At 37.9% G+C, this 20371-nt stretch overlaps 1 protein-coding gene across 7 annotated transcripts in view; it reads right to left on the bottom strand.

Moving 5' to 3' along the window:
* The window catches only part of SMAD2 (SMAD family member 2), an 84918-nt gene that overhangs the window by 41781 nt on the left and 22766 nt on the right, over positions 1-20371 (bottom strand). For all 7 annotated transcript variants that reach the window (XM_045886761.3, XM_045886760.3, XM_045886762.3 and 4 more), the window contains one exon: positions 18890-19178. In XM_045886761.3, coding sequence (XP_045742717.1) covers positions 18890-19125 — 236 coding nt within the window. In that variant the 5' untranslated portion in view covers positions 19126-19178. The remainder of the gene's footprint in view (positions 1-18889; positions 19179-20371) is intronic.

The raw sequence follows: 20371 nt of genomic DNA, 5'->3' as shown, positions 1-20371 counted from the left end.
TCTGCATCAATACACAGATGAGCAAGCATGCCCATTTGAGAATCTCATGCAAAGTCCTGCAGTCTTTGTATGGAACACAATTTCTTACAGGCAGATTATCCCCTAGCAACTGTGTAAGCTTCTTGCATATACTGACTGAATCTTAAAAAATCTGGAGAAAAGAGGTTAAAACAGCTATTACAATCATCAGGACACTAAAGTGCCAAAAAGTTTGCGTGGCATACAATGTATTACTGATCACTGGACTAGTCAGATAATTAGCTAGGTTTACTTGCTAGTAAGTCTGGCAGAAATTCTTACAGAATTTCCCTAGTAATCACTTTTTTTTTTTTTTAAGATTTTATTTATTTATTCATGACAGACAGAGAGAGAGAGAGGCAGAGGGAGAAGCAGGCTCCCGAGAAGCAGGGAGCCCGATGCGGGACTCGATCCCAGGACCCTGAGATCATGACCTGAGCCGAAGGCAGATGCTTAACCATCTGAGCCACCCAGGTGCCCCTTAGTAATCACTTTTATAAATAGCAGTAAAATTAACGCTTAATGCTTTTCTTCATCTAAGAATAAACTGACCTTTGAAAACTGAAGTTAAAATTTTAAGTCTAGTGTACAATTTACCAACTATATACATGCAGAGGTATTTTCTATACACATCTACATTAACATTTTGTACTTCTTTCAAACAGACATTATGTTTGTTAATATACTGTCTATATTAAGGACATGTATATTTATTTATATACTTGTTATCAGGAGACAAAAGAGAAATGATGAAAACTAAGTTCACGACTGAAGGCTCAGACCACAGAATCCTATAAACTATGAGTTTTACTGTTCTTGTCATATTTGCATGACTTACTGCAGCAGTTCAACTACCAGTGTCAAGTAATAAACCTTACACTGTTTTACCAATTTATTATTTTTCAATACCTCCTTGCCTAAAGAGTATATTTCTTCTACAAATCAAAAGGAGTAAGAATCCAGCTTGTCAAGATTATAAAGCACGCTGAACACTAAAATTAAAGGGGTTAACAAATTAGCAGAATGGTATCAGCAAAAGAAACTTCACTCGAGGCTCCAGCTCTTGATTACAGATATACTCAAGAAATATGGACTTCATGGAACAATCTGTAACTACCCATCTGTAATTATTTCTCCTTACAACAAAACACCCCTTTCATTTCATATGTAACTAGCAGGGACTAATATTTATATTTTAAATAGCTCAGGAATCAAGAACTGACCGTTGTAATAAAAAGACCATGTGTCTCTGTAATTACACATACTATAACTGTGTACTTCATCACCACTCTGCAGCTAAGGGGTGGGAAACAGAAAAAAAAAAAAGAAAATGCCCACCTCCAGATTTTTTTTTTTTTTTTTTTTTTTTTGCCTTCCTTCTATCAGAAGCTTTAGGAACAATCTTGTCCTTAACAAATCAGCAAAGGGTCCAAGTGAACAATTAAGAAATTTTCATTGGTTGGGGCGCCTGAGTGGCTCAGTCGGTTAAGCGGCTGCCTTCAGCTCAGGTAATGATCCCAGGGTCCTGGCATCGAGCCCCGCATCGGGCTCCCTGCTCAACGGAGAGCCTGCTTCTCCCTCTCCCTCTGTCTGCCGCTCTGCCTACTTGTGCTATCTCTGTTAAATAAATAAATAAAAATCTTTAAAAAAAAAAAGAAAAGAAATTTTCATTGGCTACAGAAAACTTTAAAAATTGCCAACACTTAGGGGTGCCTTAATTAAGCATCTGACTCTTGATTTCTGCTCAGGTCATGATCTCAGGGGTTGAAAAATCGAACCCCGCATCTGGGTCCGCGCTCATTGCAGAGTCTGCTTGGAGATTCTCTCTCACCCTCTGCTCTTCCCCACCACACGCATGCGTGCTCTCTCTCTCAAATAAATAAACCTTAAACAAAAAAGAAAGAGGGGCGCCTGGGTGGCTCAGTCGTTGGGCGTCTGCCTTCGGCTCAGGTCGTGATCCCAGGGTCCTGGGATCGAGCCCCGCATCGGGCTCCCTGCTCAGCAGGAAGCCTGCTTCTCCCTCTCCCACTCCCCCTGCTTGTGTTCCCTCTCTCGCTGTGTCTCTCTCTGTCAAATAAATAAAAAATCTTTAAAAAAAAAAAAAAAAAGAAGAAAGAAAAATTGCCAACACTTATTTTAAGCATTTGCTATGTACCTAGCATATCAAAGTGCTTTACATATACTATCTTTTATACTCATATCAACCCTATAAAGTGAATTCACATTACCATTATTTTCAAATAAAGAAATAAATGTGAGCAGTTAAATAACTCAAAAGGTCACAGAGCTATTGAAGTAAGAGCCAGGACTTATATCCATTTCCGGCTGGCTTAAGAGCCTAAATTTTTCAAGGTACACACTTTTGCAGAATGATAGTGTAAATGAATGATTTCAAACTTTTATAGTAGTATGTACTGAGTATATTTTCTTCTTTTCTGTATTCTTAATACTCTGGCATTTGGGGCCTTGATGGGGAGGTTGTTCCTCCCAGGGCTAATTCCTAGAGATAGCAAGAGACTCCCTGGGGAGTGCACCTTTCTCACATAAAAACCAACCTCTCCAGAGCCCATACCCCTAATAAACTCTCACACATCATGCCAATATTCCTCCTGCCATAAATCACCCTAGAGCTAGGTACTGGACAACTAGGAGTGACCCCTAGTTCCAGAGCCTGATGAAATTATTCACGCTACCCAAACCTAATCTCTCTCAGTATATCTACCTGGAATTGCCCATTCCTTCCCTGGAAAATTCCAACAAAGGTTCTGGGCTATGCTTGGTCCTTGCCCCTCTATTTATCAACCCACCTTATTTTTTGATATATCAAAATTTAAGTTGCAGATTCCTCAAATCTAGACACTTAAACATACATATATTAACTAGAATTCATTGCTCACTTTTTTTTTTTTTAGGTAAAATTACATAACATGAAACAAACCTTAATGGTGCCATCTTGTTTTATCCGTTGCATAAAATGTGTTAACCCCCAACCCTGACAAGAATATCCACCCAGAAAGCCCCTAATGCCCTTTTATCAGTCAATTCCTGCCATCCCCTCTCCCATCCTGAGGCAATCATGGATCTGTTTTTTTCACCATATCTTTAATCTCTTTTAGAACTTCTGCATAAATAGAATCATACAGTATATTCTCCTTTGGGTCTGGCTTTTTTGACTCAGCATAATGATTTTGAGAGTCACCCATGTGACTGAATGGTGCTTGGACTTTCCATTACATAAACAGACCACAATTTGTTTAGTTATTTTTTACCAATGGACACCTGACCTGTTGCCAGATCTGGGGTATTATGAATAAAGCTGCCATGAGCATTCAAGTAAGTGCATGCCTTTTTGTGGACACATGTTCTGTCTTGGGTAAATACCTAGAAGTGAAATTCTTAGAGGTTATTGGGTAGATGCATGTTTAGTTTTAAAAGAAAGTGCCAGACCTTTTCTCCCAAGTCTAAAGTACCATTTTATATTCCCTCCTTCAATATATGAAAAGTTTCTGGTTGTTCCACAGCCTCCGCAACATTTGATGTGGTCAGTTTACTTAATTATAGCCATTCTGGTGGCTGTGCAGTGGTATTTCATAATGGTTTCAATTTGCATTTTCATGATGACTAACAATATTGCACACTTTCCACTGGTTTACTGGCCATTGGTATGTCTTCTTTTGTATCTAAATTTTTTCCCCATTTTTAAAATTAGATTCTGAGTTCCAGAAATTCTTTATAAATTCTGGATACAATCCTTTTGTCAGAAATGTTTTGCAAATACTTTCTTCTATTTTGTGATTTGCTTATTCATTTCTTAATGTTTTCTGAGATCCTTTTAGTATTAATGAAGTCTAACTTATCAAATTCCTCCTACCGCTTTCTATATAAAAACCACAATAACCTTTGCCTATCCCCAACTCACGAATATATTCTCCTATATAGGCTTTTAGATGAGAACTATGATCTGGAATTTTTTTTTTTTTTGAATGGCATAAGGTGGCATCAGAGTTCATTCTTCCATATGGATATCCAGTTCTTCCAGCATTATATGTTAAAAAGACTTTCCTGTCCCTATTGGATCACTTTGGCATCTCTGTCAAAAATCAAATAACCTTATCTCTTTGGGGTTATCTATTCTATTTATCTTTTTGTTTTTATGCCAGAACCACACTGTACTGATTACTGTAGCTTCATGGAAAGTCTTAAAGTCAGATAATTTAAGTCCTCTTTGTTTTTTCTTCTCAAGATTGCTTTGGATATTCTAGGCCCTGTGCATTTCCATGTAAATTTTAGGGTAAGCCTGTACATTTCCACACACATGAGGAAAAAAAAAAAAAAGCTCTTTAGGGAGATTGATTTGGATCAGACTAAATTAGAAGAAATTGACTTAATATTCCTGAGTGTTCCAACTCATAAATATGTCAATTTATTGCATGGTAGTTCCAACATGTAGGTCATCTCAGGGTTGGTCTCCATTGGTCTCCTATTGAGATAGGGTCACATTTTCTTCGTTCTTCATATGTTGAGTAATTTGGGACTATATGCCGGACACTGATTGGTATGTGACAGAGATGCTAGATTCTTTTATTTTTCTCCAATAAGGGTTAACGGTTTTTGTTTTGGCTGGCAATTAATTTGTTTGCACTTAAACTGCAAATTCTGTCTTTGAACAATTCAAATCCATTTTTTACCTTTAACTAGGCTGCATGCACTAAGTCTACCCTACATATGTGTGGGTTCAGGGGTCAGCCCAGTGATTTTGGTGACGTTCTTAAGCAGAATCTGGGACTCTCGCATTCTGTTCTGTAGCTCTTTCCTTGCTAGGATTTTCCCCTCACTCTTCAGCCATTATGGTTGTCCCAAACTCCAACCTCTGGTTTATCAGGACAGAAAAAGTGGGTTTTGGAATGAAATTTTAGCTACTCTGCACATTCTGCATGGATTTAAAAAAGCTTATTAAAAACAAAATTCACCTTTTCTTCTAAGAGTCAAATCTCCTCCAAAAGAAGTCTATTTTTGTTTACTCTCTAGTGCCCTATGTTTTTCTTTTTATCTTGTGCAGTTTCTAACTGTAATCTGAGGGAGTGGCATTCTGGTAAAAGCCTGTCTATATAAGAATTCTCTCTCCATTCATCTTTAATTTCCCTCATCAGGGTTTTGAAATTTCAGTGTAGAGATCTTGTGTGTCTTTTAAAAATTTTATTGAGACTATTTTTAAGTTTGATACTATTCGCAGCACTGGTTTCTTAATATCACTTCCATATTTATGAAAAAATGGATTTTTAGACACTGGATCTGTAAAGTGCAGCCTTGCTAATAAATTTAATCATTTGTTTTAGATGTTTTTGTAGATTGCTTTTAAAAGGTTTCTTACATGATCATGTCATCTACAAAAACCAAGTTTGACCCAATCTTTCAGATCTTTATGCCTTTTACATTTCATATTCCACTGGCTAGGTCCTCCACTAAAATAATGAATTGAAGACACAAGAGTGGACAGACGTCCTTGTCCTGATTCTGATATTGGGAAAACACTATTTTATGATTCTCTCAGCTGTCAGTTTTTCTTAAATGTCCTTTATCACACTGAGGAAATCTCTTGACATTTCTAGTTTGCTGGGGGTGTTTATCATGAATGGATGAATTTTGTCAATTGCTTTTGACCAAGTGGGGTGATCTTATGCTTTTTCTCCTTTGTTAGTGCAGTGAATTACACTAATTTTTGAAATTTATAAATTAAACTTGCATTTTTGGGATAAATCTCACCTGTGACGTATTCTTTTTATATATTGCTGTTTATTTTAACAATTTTTTGACAAATATTAATCCATAAATTTTCTCCTTTGGATGCTGTCTTTGCCAAGTTCTGGCATTGGGGTTATGTTGGCCTCATAAGAGAACTTTTTTTCTGAGTTTCTGTAAGACTGATATTATTTCTTGCTCAAATGTTTGAAATTACCAGGAAAGCCACCCACACCAGTAGTTTTCTTTGTGGTAAAGATTTTAATTATGAATTCAGTTTTCTTTTTTTAAAGATTTTATTTATTCTTCTGAGAGCGAGCGAGCATGAGCGGGGCGGGGGGGGCGCACAGAGGGAAAAGCAGACTCCATGCTGAGCAGGGAGCTCGACATGGGGCTCGATCCCAGGATCCCAAGATCATGATCAGAGCCAAAGGCAGATGCTCAACCAACTGAGCCACTCAGGGACCCCATGAATTCAATTTCTTTAATTGATACAGAGCTACCCAAATCTTCCATTTCTTCTTTCATCAGCTAGGATAACATTTTTTAAGAAAGTTGACCATTTCAAACTTAATAGCATAAAGTTATTTAAAATATATGCATATTAGGCTTTTAATGTCTGTAGGACATTTCATTTCTAACAGAGGTAATTTATGTTTATGGTCTCTATCATGTTCTTTCTCACCATTAGTCTAAGAGGGGTTTACCAAATTACCTCTACTGTCTTTCTTCTAATCACGGATTTCTTATTATTTTTTTCCCCTTCTACTTACTTTCCATTTTCTTTGACTTTTGTTTCTACTTTCTTACATGAAGTCTTAGGTAAGTTTTCTAATATGGTTATTTAAAGCTATAAATTTCCCTTTAAGCACCGTTTCAGCTACATCCCACATATTTGATATGCTGTAATTTCATTATCACTTAGTCTGAATTATATTCTAATTTCTCTCATGGTTTTCTTCTAAATAACCCATGGGTCAAAGAGCTGTGTCGTTTAATCTCCATTTTTTAAGATGTTTTATTGGTATTGATTTCTAATTTCATTCTGTTGTTGGCAGAGAATATACTTTTTTGATTCAACCTTTTAAAATTTATTGAGACTTCTGCCCTGCAAATAGTCTTTCCTGGTATAGTTACCATGAGCAATTGAAAAGACTGTATTATACTGATATTAGATTTAGTAGTCTATAAACATCAAGTCAGTGGTTAACAGTGTAATCTAGATCTTCTATGTCTTTACTGATTTTTGGGGGCCTAACTGAACTCTCCAACTGTAACTGTGGATTTGTGATTTTGACCCATTAATTCTTCCAAGTTTTACTCCACATATTTTGAAGCTTTTTTATTAAGCAGGTACACATTTATGTTTATGGCTTCTTGATGTCAGCACTTCAGAGAGGTCATTTTACAATGCACGTATCAGCACTAAGCCCTTACACATATTAAATCACTTGACCTTCCAACAACCCACGAATCAGGCACTGTTATCCCCACTGGACAAATGAGGTAGTGGAAGCACAGAGGTAAAGTCACATGTCATCATGCAGCCAGCAAGTGGCCAGAAGAGGTTGCATTCTTAATTACCAACGCTATTCTGCCTCTTATATAGTTATTAAAAACAAACAATAAAAACACAGCAAGACAAAACTAAAAGAGTAACTTTAGTATAGTATCCCAGATAAGTAAAACCTTCATAGAATGTGCTTAATTATAAAAATTAGAGATTTTGCGATGAGTTAATTTTCTCAGGAAAAAAAAAAAATTTTTTTTTTTTTTTAAAGATTTTATTTGTCAGAAAGAGAGAGAGAGAGAATAAGCAGGGGGGAGCGGCAGGCAGAGGGAGAAGCAGGCTCCCTGCTGAGCAAGGAGCCCGACACGGGACTCGATCCCAGGACTTTGGGATCATGACCTGAGCTGAAGGCAGATGCTTAACTGACTGAGCCACCCAGGCGTCCGGGGGGGGGGATTCTTTAGACAAGTAAATTGGCACAGCCACTCCCAAATCAAAATAGGAGGAGACAACAGAATCCCTATGGTCAAAGTCCTAAAAGGATAAAATTGGTAACTCTTATTCTTCTTTGGTTTGGTATAGCTCTTAGAAGCAGAAGGACCAAGTAAGGATTGAAAAAATATTTCACCTTTACCTCTAAATGTTATATTGAAAACACTACTTTGAGACCTTGCTAGATGTTCCAACTGCCTTTGAAAAACATCTCCCACACAAATAAAATAGTCCCTATCACTGAAGTCCCTACAATTGATTTTAAGTATCAATTCTAGGGGGGCCTGATTGGCTCAGTCAGTTAAGGGTCAGACTCTTGATTTTGGCTCAGGTCATAATCTCAGGGTTGTGAGATCGAGCCCTGCATCTGGGTCTTCAATCAGTAGGGAGTCGGCTTGAGATTCTCCCTCTCCTTCTGCCCCTCCCCCACCCCCTCACATTCACTCCTGCTCTCAGATATATAAATCTTTAAAAAAAATTTTTTTTTAATTAGGTATCAATTCTAAAAATAGTTGCTCAAAATATTTCAAGTTCATCCAAAAACAAACTTTTCACTTACGAAAAAAAAAGCTAATAAAATGGGCTCAGAATATTTATTTTAATAATGTAGCTAACAGATTTTTGAAATTTTTATATATTCTTTTAACAATTAAAAATGTATCCTAAATGACAAAAAAAAAATCCTAATGGAAAATATAAGTACGTATCATTCCAATCTTTTAAATTAAATAGATAAAACAAGAATTAAAATACAGAATAGAATTCTGTAAAAACTCAACTTTCTAAGTCATACATTTTTGTGGTGCTTGTATTTGGTTGTAAAGAAAGGTTTTTTAATCTGACATTTTTAAAAATTAGCATCTATAAAATAAAAATCAACTCACATTTGTAAACACTTTGAAGTGGACAATATGTTTTTACATGAAGAAGTTATAATGTATAGGTAATACACATAGACAAATGTATTACTTATAACTGTTAATGCAAATTATAAGAGCCATCACATAAAAACAATGAGGAAAAAATTCTCTCAAGTTCTTAAAATATTTTTCTTTATAAATTTTGTTCAGTATCGAACTCTGAACTTTCACACTGTCCTTAACACAAATATAGCCTCCCTTCACCTGCTCTCCTGCATTAGCCTAGCAAACTTGGAAGTAAACCAAGTCAGGGAGAAATTATATCTTCTTACAAACATATAAAGTCATACAAAGAAGCAAAGCTCATAAAAGAAAAAAGTATGGGAGGAGGGAATTAATCAAAAATCTTACATAGTTCTAATGTAACATTATGCATGATCAGTTTCCTAAGGGCCTGAAGACCACCATTCCGCAGTGCTTCCCATAATGACTCAACAGGAGAGCTACAGCTGGATTCTGAAAGACTAGTATAACTGTTTAAAGGGGGGAAAAAGATGGTAAAAGAAGGAAACTCCAATTATAATAAAATCGCCTCTTGGGAAATAAAGCCTCATTGGAAAATCTGACAGGTATCATGGTCAATTACATTATGTTCAGAAAAGAAGTTTCATGCATTGTGAAAATGGTAATGTACCATCCCTCCACTCTCATATATTCTATCCATCGCCAGCCCCACTAACCTTGGACTCCCAAAAGTTTTCAAAAACAAGAACATAGACGGCTTCTTCGACAAGCAGACTCGGTGAACCCCGCCCACTCTCACGCCCTTTCATACTCCAAAAAGCTCTCGTCCACCTGCTCTCCTTCCAGCAGTCACACTTTGGAATGATCCTAGGGCTGCTCGAGTCCTACTCAGATGTATGGAGTAACAGTAGATCTCTTCAGAAACTAACATGTTACCCTGCTCAAAACGAAAACTTTATCCTCCCAATCTTGCTAACCCCACCTCCTCCGGGACTCTGCAGCTCTTATTTTTAAGAGGGGGTTTTAGAGGAAAAAGGAGCAGCCTTATGGGGCCGACCAGATTGAGAGCTGATGTGACAGCAATGTGATGCTGACGTCCTGTGAGGCTCAGAAGGCCAGTGCTGCCTCTTACCTGCAGTCAGCTCCTGGTGCAGGTACTTCCCTGGCTGGTCTGCCTGGGCCACTGCAACACTCCAGGTTGGGCCTCTTGATCATTTTGAGACAACTTCAACTACCTTAGTGTAAAGTCTGGACCTTGGGAAAACTGGTGCATCTCTGCTCCATCAAACTCTGACCATGCTGGCTCTTCTCACTGTGCCTGCTCTTCATTCTACTGATGCAGGGGCAGCTCTATCTGGCCTCTCACTTGTTAGCCATTTTCAGGTGGAAGGCAGGTACCAGTCTTTTTATTTCCCAAACCTCAGCAAGTCAAATGGGTACGTTCTCCTGAAGCCCCTCAATGTGGACGAAAGAAAGGGGAAATGCCACAGCATATACTGCGTTCTGCAAAGAAATTCTCATATGGGATCCCTCTTACAAGCTCCTGCATTTCTTCTATATAGCCTAGAAGTGAGTGATGGGTTAACCATAGCCACAACTGTCTCTGGAATCCCGTCTGCAAGTCCTGCCGCTGAATGGTCTACTGCACCTCAGTGTTGAATATAGGTTACTTGCAATCTACTGATCTCAGATTTGGGGGTCTCTGAATAAATACCAGAGGCGTCCCCATTTGAACATTCTGTTACAATTCTACTTCCAGGGGCGCCTGGGTGGCTTAGATGGTTAAGCATCTGCGTTCGGCTCAGGTCATGATCCCAGGGTCCTGGGATTGAGTCCCGCATCAGGCTCCCTGCTCAGAAGGGGGCCTGCTTCTTCCTCTCCCTCTGCTGCTCCCCCTGCTTGTGCTCTCTCGCTCTGTCAAATAAATAAATAAAATCTTAAAAAAAAAAAACAAAAAACAATTCTACTTCCAGGTAAGATAAAAGGTCATAGCAGGCTAATGTCACTGTTGCAACAACTAGAGGAAAAAAATAACAACAACAACAAAAATTGTGCATGCAAAAAGACAAGGAGAGCTGCTAACATAACCAGAACAGAATGAATCAAAGTTGTAAGAAGAAGAGGGCACCTGGGTGGCTCAGTCGGCTAAGCGTCCGCCTTGGGCTCAGGTCATGATCCCAGGGTCCCAGGATCGAGCCCCACATCTGCCCCTCCCCCTGCTCGTGTTCTCTCTCTCTCAAATGAATAAATAAAAGCACACACACACACACGAAGGAGAAGGAAAATATTCTAGGTGAACTGAGGACTGCCTGTCATTCCCTTCCCAGAGCTCATATGCAGATTCTAGGAATAGGATGAAGGTCAGGCTTGGTCTGGGAAGAGAAACTCTACTGAAGAAAATAACAAAACTTTGAACAATCACAGGATTCTCCTCCCTCGAAGATGTTTGCCAGGGGCACCTGGGTGGCTCAGTTGTTAAGCGTCTGCCTTCAGCTCAGGTCATGATCCCAGGGTCCTGGGATCGAGTCCCGCGTCGGGCTCCCTGCTCTGTGGGAGGCTTGCTTCTCCCTCTCCCACTCCCCCTGCTGTGTTCCCTCTCTAGCTCTCTGTCAAAAAATAAATAAAATCTTTAAAAAAAAAAAAAAAAAAAGGTTTGCCAGATTGTAAAGATGTAATCCATAGGAGGCTCAAGAGCCAAACTCAAACCATGGAAAGAAGGACAAAAGTGAATCTCCCATGGTGTTTGTGGCAGGTGACAGAGGCCTGCCAGGCTTTCAATCACAATCCCAGGGAAGCCCTATTCAAGGAAAAGGTACGAGCCAGTGGTAGACTGAATCACAATAAATGGCAACCGAGCCCCAATCCTGCTCAATCCCCACTTAGATTAAGGGGATCAGCCCCTCTATCCACCTGACATAGGAAAGGTCAAATACTTTTTGGGGAAAGCATCACTTGCAGCACCTGTCATTCCCTCATATGCAATAATATGCCAGACCATCAAAACGACACGGCACATGAAGAGGCAGGGAAATACAATAATCAAAAGAATGAACAGACCATGATGGAAGCGGGTTAACAGATGATCCAGGTATTAGAGTTGGCATACGGACTTTAAAATAACTATCATAAATATACTAAAGAAAATTCAGGAAAACAGAGATGACGAATTTCAAATGAGAGTTGGAACCTACAATATCAAAGGAACATACCAAAACAGAAAAATACAGTATTTTAAATTAAGAACTCACTGAATGTGTTTAACAGCAGACTAAACACAGCATAAAACAGGATCAGTAAATGCAAAGTTATGTCAACAGAAAATATCCAAATTGAAAAAGGAAGGAAAAATTAGAGTGAAATGAACAGAACATAAGAAACATGTGGTATCCAGTCATTTTAGCCCAAGTACCACAGAGGATTTAAAACCAGATTGCAGGATATCCTAAACTGGTGTTTTACTATTACTTTCCATCTCCATGGTCCATGTGTGGTGCTTTCTATTTCAGGTTCCTTAGCTGGTGGTACATTTACTTGTGAATCACTAGTGGGGACCACAGAGGCCTGGAAACACTCTACCGCAAGACAGGAAAGAGAAGGAGTAAACAGTACGGTTAAATGTTGTCCCCAATAATTACGATCTTCCCAGAATGTGGTTAGTAACACAGAAACGGTCTGGGCAAGCTGGAATGGCTCCAGATACAACTGGAAACAGACCAAGGATGCTGGCAAAAGAAAAAATGGTTGTAATTTCTTAAATGCCTATTATCTTAGCTAGGTTGATGAATGTATTCTTTAAAGCCAAGACAGTACATTAATAGGGCAAGAAAAGTGGAGAGGATATTTAGTGCATCAGGTGTTAAACATTACATTTACAGAGATTAATTAATCTGGGTACAATTCAGTAATTTTATGAAGAGACAAAATTCCTACAGCAGGGTGTTTTCCCTGATAAGGTAAATAATAAAAATGTCCTATGTAAGAATATATCCTCTACACAAAAGAGCTCTCAATACCAGCATCCTGCAGCAAGAGCATCCTCAAAACACCTAACTGTAAATGTAGGTACGAGATAAAGGTTAAAGCATCTTTCAAACTTGTTTCACAGGGCCCTACACCTTCCTCAGAAGGGCTTGCACAACTTACACACAGAACACACAGAAAATGACAAACTGGAGGCTGATAGAGGATAGCTGTGACCCGCAATTGCAAAGTTCTCATTTGTAGCTATAAAAAGTTTCACTGTTCTGATTTTATGAATAAATGTTATACATTTGAATAAACTATATTCTACATAATGCAATGTCACCTGGCAGAAACTTCTTCTAAGCATAGACAATACAATTTAATGTCTACAATTTAAGTCCTCTTAGAGAAACTGGAAAGAGAATGAAGACATGGAATATCTGTGAATAGTTCAAATAAATCACATTCATGATTATAGAGCTTCACAATTCACAAACCAAATTTATATTATTTCAAAGGACCCAAAAGTAGTACTGAGGAAATACTCAGGCAGTACCTACCACCCCTTTTTCACAGATGAATAGTAAAAAGGAGTCACGTGCCTCAGGATCCACATTCACCCAGGACTGAAGTGGACTCAAAAACAGGTTACCAAACCTCAAATTTAGAGTTCTCTCACATTCTCTCTCGCTCTCTCTCTCTCTCTCACACACATACAGAGATACTAATAAGTTGTATGTACCTATCTATGAATGAGGGAGAGAGGATTATTCTTACTCTCTTCTGAAAAATTAAAAGGAACTAGTTTAAGAAGAATTGAAGAATACCACTGCTTGGGTTTTTTAAAAAGACTTCTCTTTAATTCTTCCTGGGTTATACAGAAAAGCAAAAGAGTAGGAATATGAACTTAGAAATAAAAGTTGACAATCCACATTTACTTTAAGTACTCCAATGTTTAAAACTTTAGAAGATGGAAAACAAAACCAAAAATCAGTAACAGCATTAAAAAGAAACATATTATCCTGAAAGGATACATAAAAAGTGGGTAATACAAGGATTTCTGAATAAAGTGGGCAAGGAGATGGGGGACACTAGGGTAGGGGAGACATTTCCCACTGTATCACAGGTGGGTGAATTCTGAATCATGTATACATACTACTTTTTGTTTTTAGGAACATACTTTTTGAAGGAAAATACAGATATAAATGTATATATTTCTAAAAGAATGTTAACAAAATGGAAATTTAATTGCCCTTTAACAGAAAAATGACTTCAAAGGGTAAAAAAAAGTAAAGACAAGAACAGTTTAAGTACTGAAAAAAAAAAAAAAAAAAGAATAGCTTAAGTATCGCCCAAAAATCCTATTTAAACATTTAATTGTGCTGGCTATAAAAGTAAAAAACTTTTATATATATATATATATATATATATATATATATATATATACACATATACATATTAAGAAAAAACTATAGGACATTCCTTTTTTTTAGATTATCCATAAATAACCACTATTAACAATTTGGTGTATTCTCTCTAAAGATTCATGGTTAAGTGTTAACATTTTCAGAAGTATGTTTTATCAAGTTAAGAAAATTTCTATTTCTAGTTTGTTAACATGAATAAATATGGAATTCTATAAAAATCTCTTTCTAGAGGGCACATGGTTGGCTCAGTCAGTCAAGCGTCGGACTCTTGGTTTCGTCTCAGGTCAAGGTCTCAGGGTCCTGAGATCCAGCCCGGCAATGGGCTCCATGCTCAGCACAAAGTCTGCTGGAGATTCTTTCTCCCTCTCTCCCTCTGTGCCTTCCCCACCCCGCCCATGTGCAAACTCTCTCTCTCTCAAATAAATACAATCCTAAAAAAAAAAAAACCTTTCTAGATCCATCAAGATAATCAGAGTTGTTCTTAAATAGGACTATAGAGTATCTATATTAATACATTTCCTGCAGTTGAATCATACTTGCATTCCTGCAATAAACTTTTCCTAGTCATGATTTTGTCACTTTGTTTTTAGTAACTCTAGTTTCTGATATTTATTTATAATTTTTCCATCTATTTTTATAAGTAACACTAGTATAAACTTTTACTATTCATGTTCAATTCTGGTATAAAATGAGCTGGTAAGTTTCCTTTATTATTAGAGTTAAGAAAACTAAGGGTCAGGATCGGGATTTTTCTAATTCTTTGCTATTACAAACAAAACTGAAATGAACACCAGCAATCTTTGACCATATTCCTGACAGTTCCCTTAGGATGAGACATCAAAAATGTGATTTCATGGTCAAAGCACCACCCGAGCCCCTTATAATTTATGTTTATGAAAATGAATTCTTCATTCCTACACATTTACATATAATGGATATTATAAAATTGCCATGTTACACCTCATAGGCCCTTACTTTTAACTTTAGAGTCTCCAACCCTACAGCAGTTTGGATTTTGCTTTATTGTAGATAATACACACTAAAAGCTTTTTCTTCTTCTGGTTGATTCATTACCCAAATATCAATGCCGTTCTCATTTCATGACTGAGTTGTCTTCCATTCCTTGGTCTCAAAAATGTTTGAGATATAAAAGCCTCATGAAGCTTTATTTGTACTATTCAGCTCATTGCAGCTTGACAGGTGAAGTTCTACCAATGAATCACTTTGTGTCACCACATTCAACAACGGGGAAGACGTAGTGACATGTGTGTGCTAACTAGTTTCTATCCCTTCAGAGACAAAACTATGAAGGCTGAGTAATTATATGAGGGGTGGGAGGGACATGGAGCCAGGGCTGTTTCTGCCCTAAATTTAGTCTCACTTTACGATTAAAAGAAAGGGGGTCGAGGGTGAAGAAACAGTTAACAGTCAATACAACAGATATTTTAATAGAAAACATTTGCCATTTTTAAAAATTAAGTAATTTATGTTTCATGTTCTTCATCAGATGAACTTATTTGTATTTTTGGGTTTGTAAAACCTTAAGATTTTTTATTAACAACTTTCTTGCAATTTTAAGTACATAAATTTATACAGTAAATCCATTCTGTATCATATGTTAAATAATTTTGCCTAAACTACGGTTTGGATTTACCCATAATGGACCTTTCCTGCCCCCACTCCCCAACCACTACTTAGTAGTTAAGAAATAACTAATAATCTAACACACATTAACTGTTCTCCTACTAAAAACAAAGCCAACTCTATAAAATATATGGGACCAAACCACAGTGTAAGAAGCTTAAACTTCTTGATAGACAACAAGCGGTATTAACAAATCTACATTTCTTACCCAAAAATCCTCCAAAACACAAAAAAAACACCCACCAAATTAGACAAGCCAAGTTTCCAAGCTTCAAAGAACTTCTGACTGTAAAAAACATAATAATGGTCAACCACCACTTGACTTTCACTGTTCAGGTAAAAGAGTAAAAAAAAAAAAAAAATTGTCTTTAATGATCGAAAAGCCCTAGAATACGGAAAGATCTTTAAAAATAGGCTATAAGAAGAATGGAAAATAGGAAAAGAATGTTGACCAAGGTGACCTGCACATATCTGAATCATCGGGCGCTACCTACTGTAGCACTGTCTCCTTAAAGGAAGGGATGGTGCAGCTCTCCTCTCAGCTCCGCTCAGTCCAGAACCACTGCAACACAATGGCAGCCTGAGGCGGGCTGCACAGAGCCGTGGCTCCCCGGCTCCTGGCACACACACAGCTTCTCTGGAGGAGGAAGACAACCTACCAATCGGTCTCCCTGCGCCCACTCTCGACAGTCTCACAAACCATTCTCCTCCCTGGAGCCACATGCCAAGCTGAGACTCTTCGGTGACTCCACCTTCACCCACGCTCAGGTTGAGGTGCACCTTGTGGTTCCTTACCACCTACACAGCCTCAGCCGGGCCACATCCCGCCTCCGCTTTACAGCCTCCCAGGACACCAGCCAGCTTATCACCCTTCAGCAGTGCCCCCTCAGCGTCACTCTCAACACTGCAGGGCCACTGGGAGAACCCGGCCTCTCCTGACTAAATCCCTCCTTTACACCCATTAAGATTCAGCTCTGGGGGCGCCTGGGTGGCTCAGTTGGTTAAGCGACTGCCTTCGGCTCAGGTCATGATCCTGGAGTCCCTGGATCGAGCCCCGCATCGGGCTCCCTGCTCGGCAGGGAGTCTGCTTCTCCCTCTGACCCTCCTCCCTCTCATGCTCTCTCTATCTCATTCTCTCTGTCTCAAATAAATAAATAAATAAAATCTTAAAAAAAAAAAAAAAAAAGATTCAGCTCTGGCATCAATCCTTTTCCAGAAGGAAACTCTCCAAAAGCTGCAGGGTGGGCAAAATTCTCCTCCTCTGGACTAACTCCCTGAGCACACATCTTTCTTAACACCTACACTACTTATGAAATGATCTTCTTTATTTTGTAAAGTTTATCTCCCTTACTAGAAAGCAACTCAAGAGCAAAGACCATATTTTAACTCTAGCGAGGAAGAGCATATCACACATGTAGTGGGTGTTTTTAATAAATGTTTACCGAACTGAAATTCCAGGCACTATACAATGAAAAATTAGCAAATGTAGCTTGACTTATTCTTAGCCAATTCATTACCAAGTCCTGTCAATTCTACTCCATCAAATCTGTCCACTTCATGTGTTAGCACAGCCACCGTGCCAGTCTACCCTCCAGCATCTCTCATTTAGACTACTTTACTAGCCTCCTGATCTCCCTCCTTCCAGACCCACTGTCCAGTCTACTACCTACATACACATACACACACACACAGCCCCCACTTCTTAAATAAAAAAAAAAAAAACTTTAAAAATCCTTTTTTGCTTTCTATTATATTTAGACTAAAATTCAAACTCCCACTGTGCCTTACAATGCCATATTATCTGACTCCTTCCAAGTTTTATACTCATTTTGTATTCCTCCATCTCTCCTGGGCTCCTTTTAAAATCCTCCAATACAGTAAGTTATTTCTCATCTGACTGTCTTTACACTAGCTCCTTCCTCTCCTAGAAGACTCTCCCTTCAGCTAGCTGCTACTTCTCAAAGCTGTTTAAGTGTCACAATCCAATCCAAAGCAGCTTTTTTATCCCTCAGTCATGGCCTTCTTTGTACTCATTACCATCTCAAATTATATCAATTTGCCCATTTGCTTAGTAGATCTACCAGTGTAGATCTATGCCTTAGAAGAGGAGGAACTGTGTGTGTGTTGGTCAGACTGTACCCCCAAGGGTCTAGAAATAGCGCCCTGCATTCAGCAAGCCCTCATAAGCATTTGTAAAACAAAAGCATAAACAAAAAAAGTGACTCTTATTTAAGATATACATGAAACAAGTAAAATAAAAGAAATGGATAATTAACCTACCAAATAAAGCAGGAAACATTCTACTGTTAGTATCTGCGAATAGATAGGCTGGTGTTACTGGGATCTAGTATCAACAAGCATCCAGACTGTATTTTCCAAAGCTCACTGGAAATCTGTCAATCAAGTAGCATGGTTTCATGTGCTATATGCTAGCCGACATGTCTGACACCACCAGAAGTCATTTTAGAAAATGCTATATGCTGCCACTCCCCAAAACCCTGTCATGTCCACCAATAGTAGTGAAACACTTAAAAACCGCTTGCTACTTTGTTAAAGAAACGGCATTTCTGACAGTGGTACTTATCTACAAGTAATTAAATTTACACTGATAAAACTTCAACCTCTTAAGTAACAGGTCCTTCTAAGACAAGAGGTAGGTAGGTCTTTGCGCCAGGTTCTAACTCTCTGGACATCTAAGAAGCTGCCCCCGAGACTATTCTTTCTAAGAAGTAAAGCTGCAACTCAAAACAAAATTATATAAATAAAATTCACCACAGTGTTAGCTGCCTCTGTTAACTCTTATATTGACTGGACTTTTGACCAAGGTGGGAGAAAACTCAGTCACCACTGCACTATGAGAGGAAAAGCCTTGACTCTCTATTCAAATGCTGTGCAATCACAGAGATGAGGATAAGCTGCAATGAAGCACTTAGGCAATGAGGGTAAATGAACGCAGTGAAGATAAAACAATACAACTAAGTATTTTATTTTGCTTGATTAAACTTCATTGTTCAAGAAAATGACTTGTAAAACAAACAAGTCTTAACTAGTCAAACAAAACTGAAACGCCAGGTTAAAAAGAGTGGTCATATGTTTTAATAATCACTATTTACAGGTGACTTGACAGTAAAAATTTCAGTAACTTTCCTTTGGCTTCCTTTAAGCAATTTTCAACAGAATGACCACAGAAGTTCTGCTCTATGGACACTTACCTTGGTATGGTGACACATTTAGTATTACAATTTTGAGTGGTGATGGCTTTCTCAAGCTCATCTAATCGTCCTGTTTTCTTTAGCTTCTTCACCAAACTTTTAACTGCTTTCTCACACCACTTTTCTTCTTGTCCGTTCTGCTCTCCTCCGCCTGCTCCTCCAGACCCACCAGCTGATTTCTTCCATCCCAGCAGCCTTTTCACAACCGGTGGAGTGAATGGCAAGATGGACGACATGCTCTTACCAAAGGCCGCAACCCGCACTGAGAGAAGACGTTCCTCTACCTAACCTAGAAAAGATACGGAAGGGATCGTTTAGAGGCTAACTTTAAAATCCAGTCATAACCTCAACATTGTCTCTAAAGCAAATTTGAAAATGAGACAAATTCAGATCATCAGAGCAGACTTTCAGAGTCATCTTTTTCTCCCACGACAAGGTCTTTATGACTTTAAAGCAATTGTGGAAATAAACTCTAAAAAACAAAACCATGTTATAAGTGGACAAATACAATAATTTTGCAAGTAAAATCTTTACCAACACTGGACAAACTTACCACTACAAATACTACTTCATTTTTAACTTTTAATAGTGTCAATAATTAAAATATTTTCACCAAATAATGAAAACCAATTCACCAAACATTAAAACTTTCACCAGAAAGTTTTTCTCACTTTTTAGGACACTTAAAATATTTTTAAAATGTATTAAGTCTACTCTCCCTGAAGTTTCAAATTTTCATAACTAAGCATCATAAAGTAAAATCTAAGGTTGTAAGAAGGGAAAAGGCATCATGTGTGAAGTAAACAACAAAAAGTAAAAAGTAAAAACAAAAATTAAAAAAAATAAAGGTAAATACAGTTTGTGAAGAAATGGTTTGGTTCACTTTCATGATCCCTTGAGAAGACTTTAAGTTAGGCCTCTTTTCAAAAATATTTTTTCATTTTTATCTAAGTAACAAACAATATGTGTCCTAACTAAAGTCAAATATATTTCCTCTTCTCATACTGAAGTACAATTCCTTAAAATCTTTTAACTTTGACTCTTGCTATTTATACTTCAAGTAAGAGGCTCATGATGGTATCCCTTGAAACATCAAGTTTAGGTATTATCTACTGTTTTTGGAAAATGAGGATTTACACGACAACTGCTCACTTTCCTCCAACCTGAATAAATTATCTCCCAAAGGTAGTTTTGTGTCTGATGAGACTGGTAGTAAACTACTATATAATCTTCCCTTTTTGTACAACTCTTTCTTTTCCCCAGTTAATGATCTCAGTTTTTCATGTGCTTTTAGTTTTCTATGTGCCTACCAAAAATTCTCCCCACACTCTTCACAAGCCCCGTAATTAAATTTTAATGTGGATGACTTTAATCTCAAAATAAGAGACAAGATCATTTACCACTTGAGGATGGAACTGGAGAGCTGAGACTTGAGAAGAATGAAGATTTAGAAATGTAGCTCTAAGAAATACCTACAGGGGC

Source organism: Mirounga angustirostris, unplaced genomic scaffold, assembly GCF_029215605.1.
Source record: "Mirounga angustirostris isolate CCGP_5_RB_7025 unplaced genomic scaffold, mMirAng1.0.hap1 SCAF_14, whole genome shotgun sequence".
Taxonomy (NCBI): Eukaryota; Metazoa; Chordata; class Mammalia; order Carnivora; family Phocidae; genus Mirounga; species Mirounga angustirostris.
Note: the sequence above shows the minus strand (reverse complement) of the source record. Positions and strands in the feature narration are given on the sequence as shown.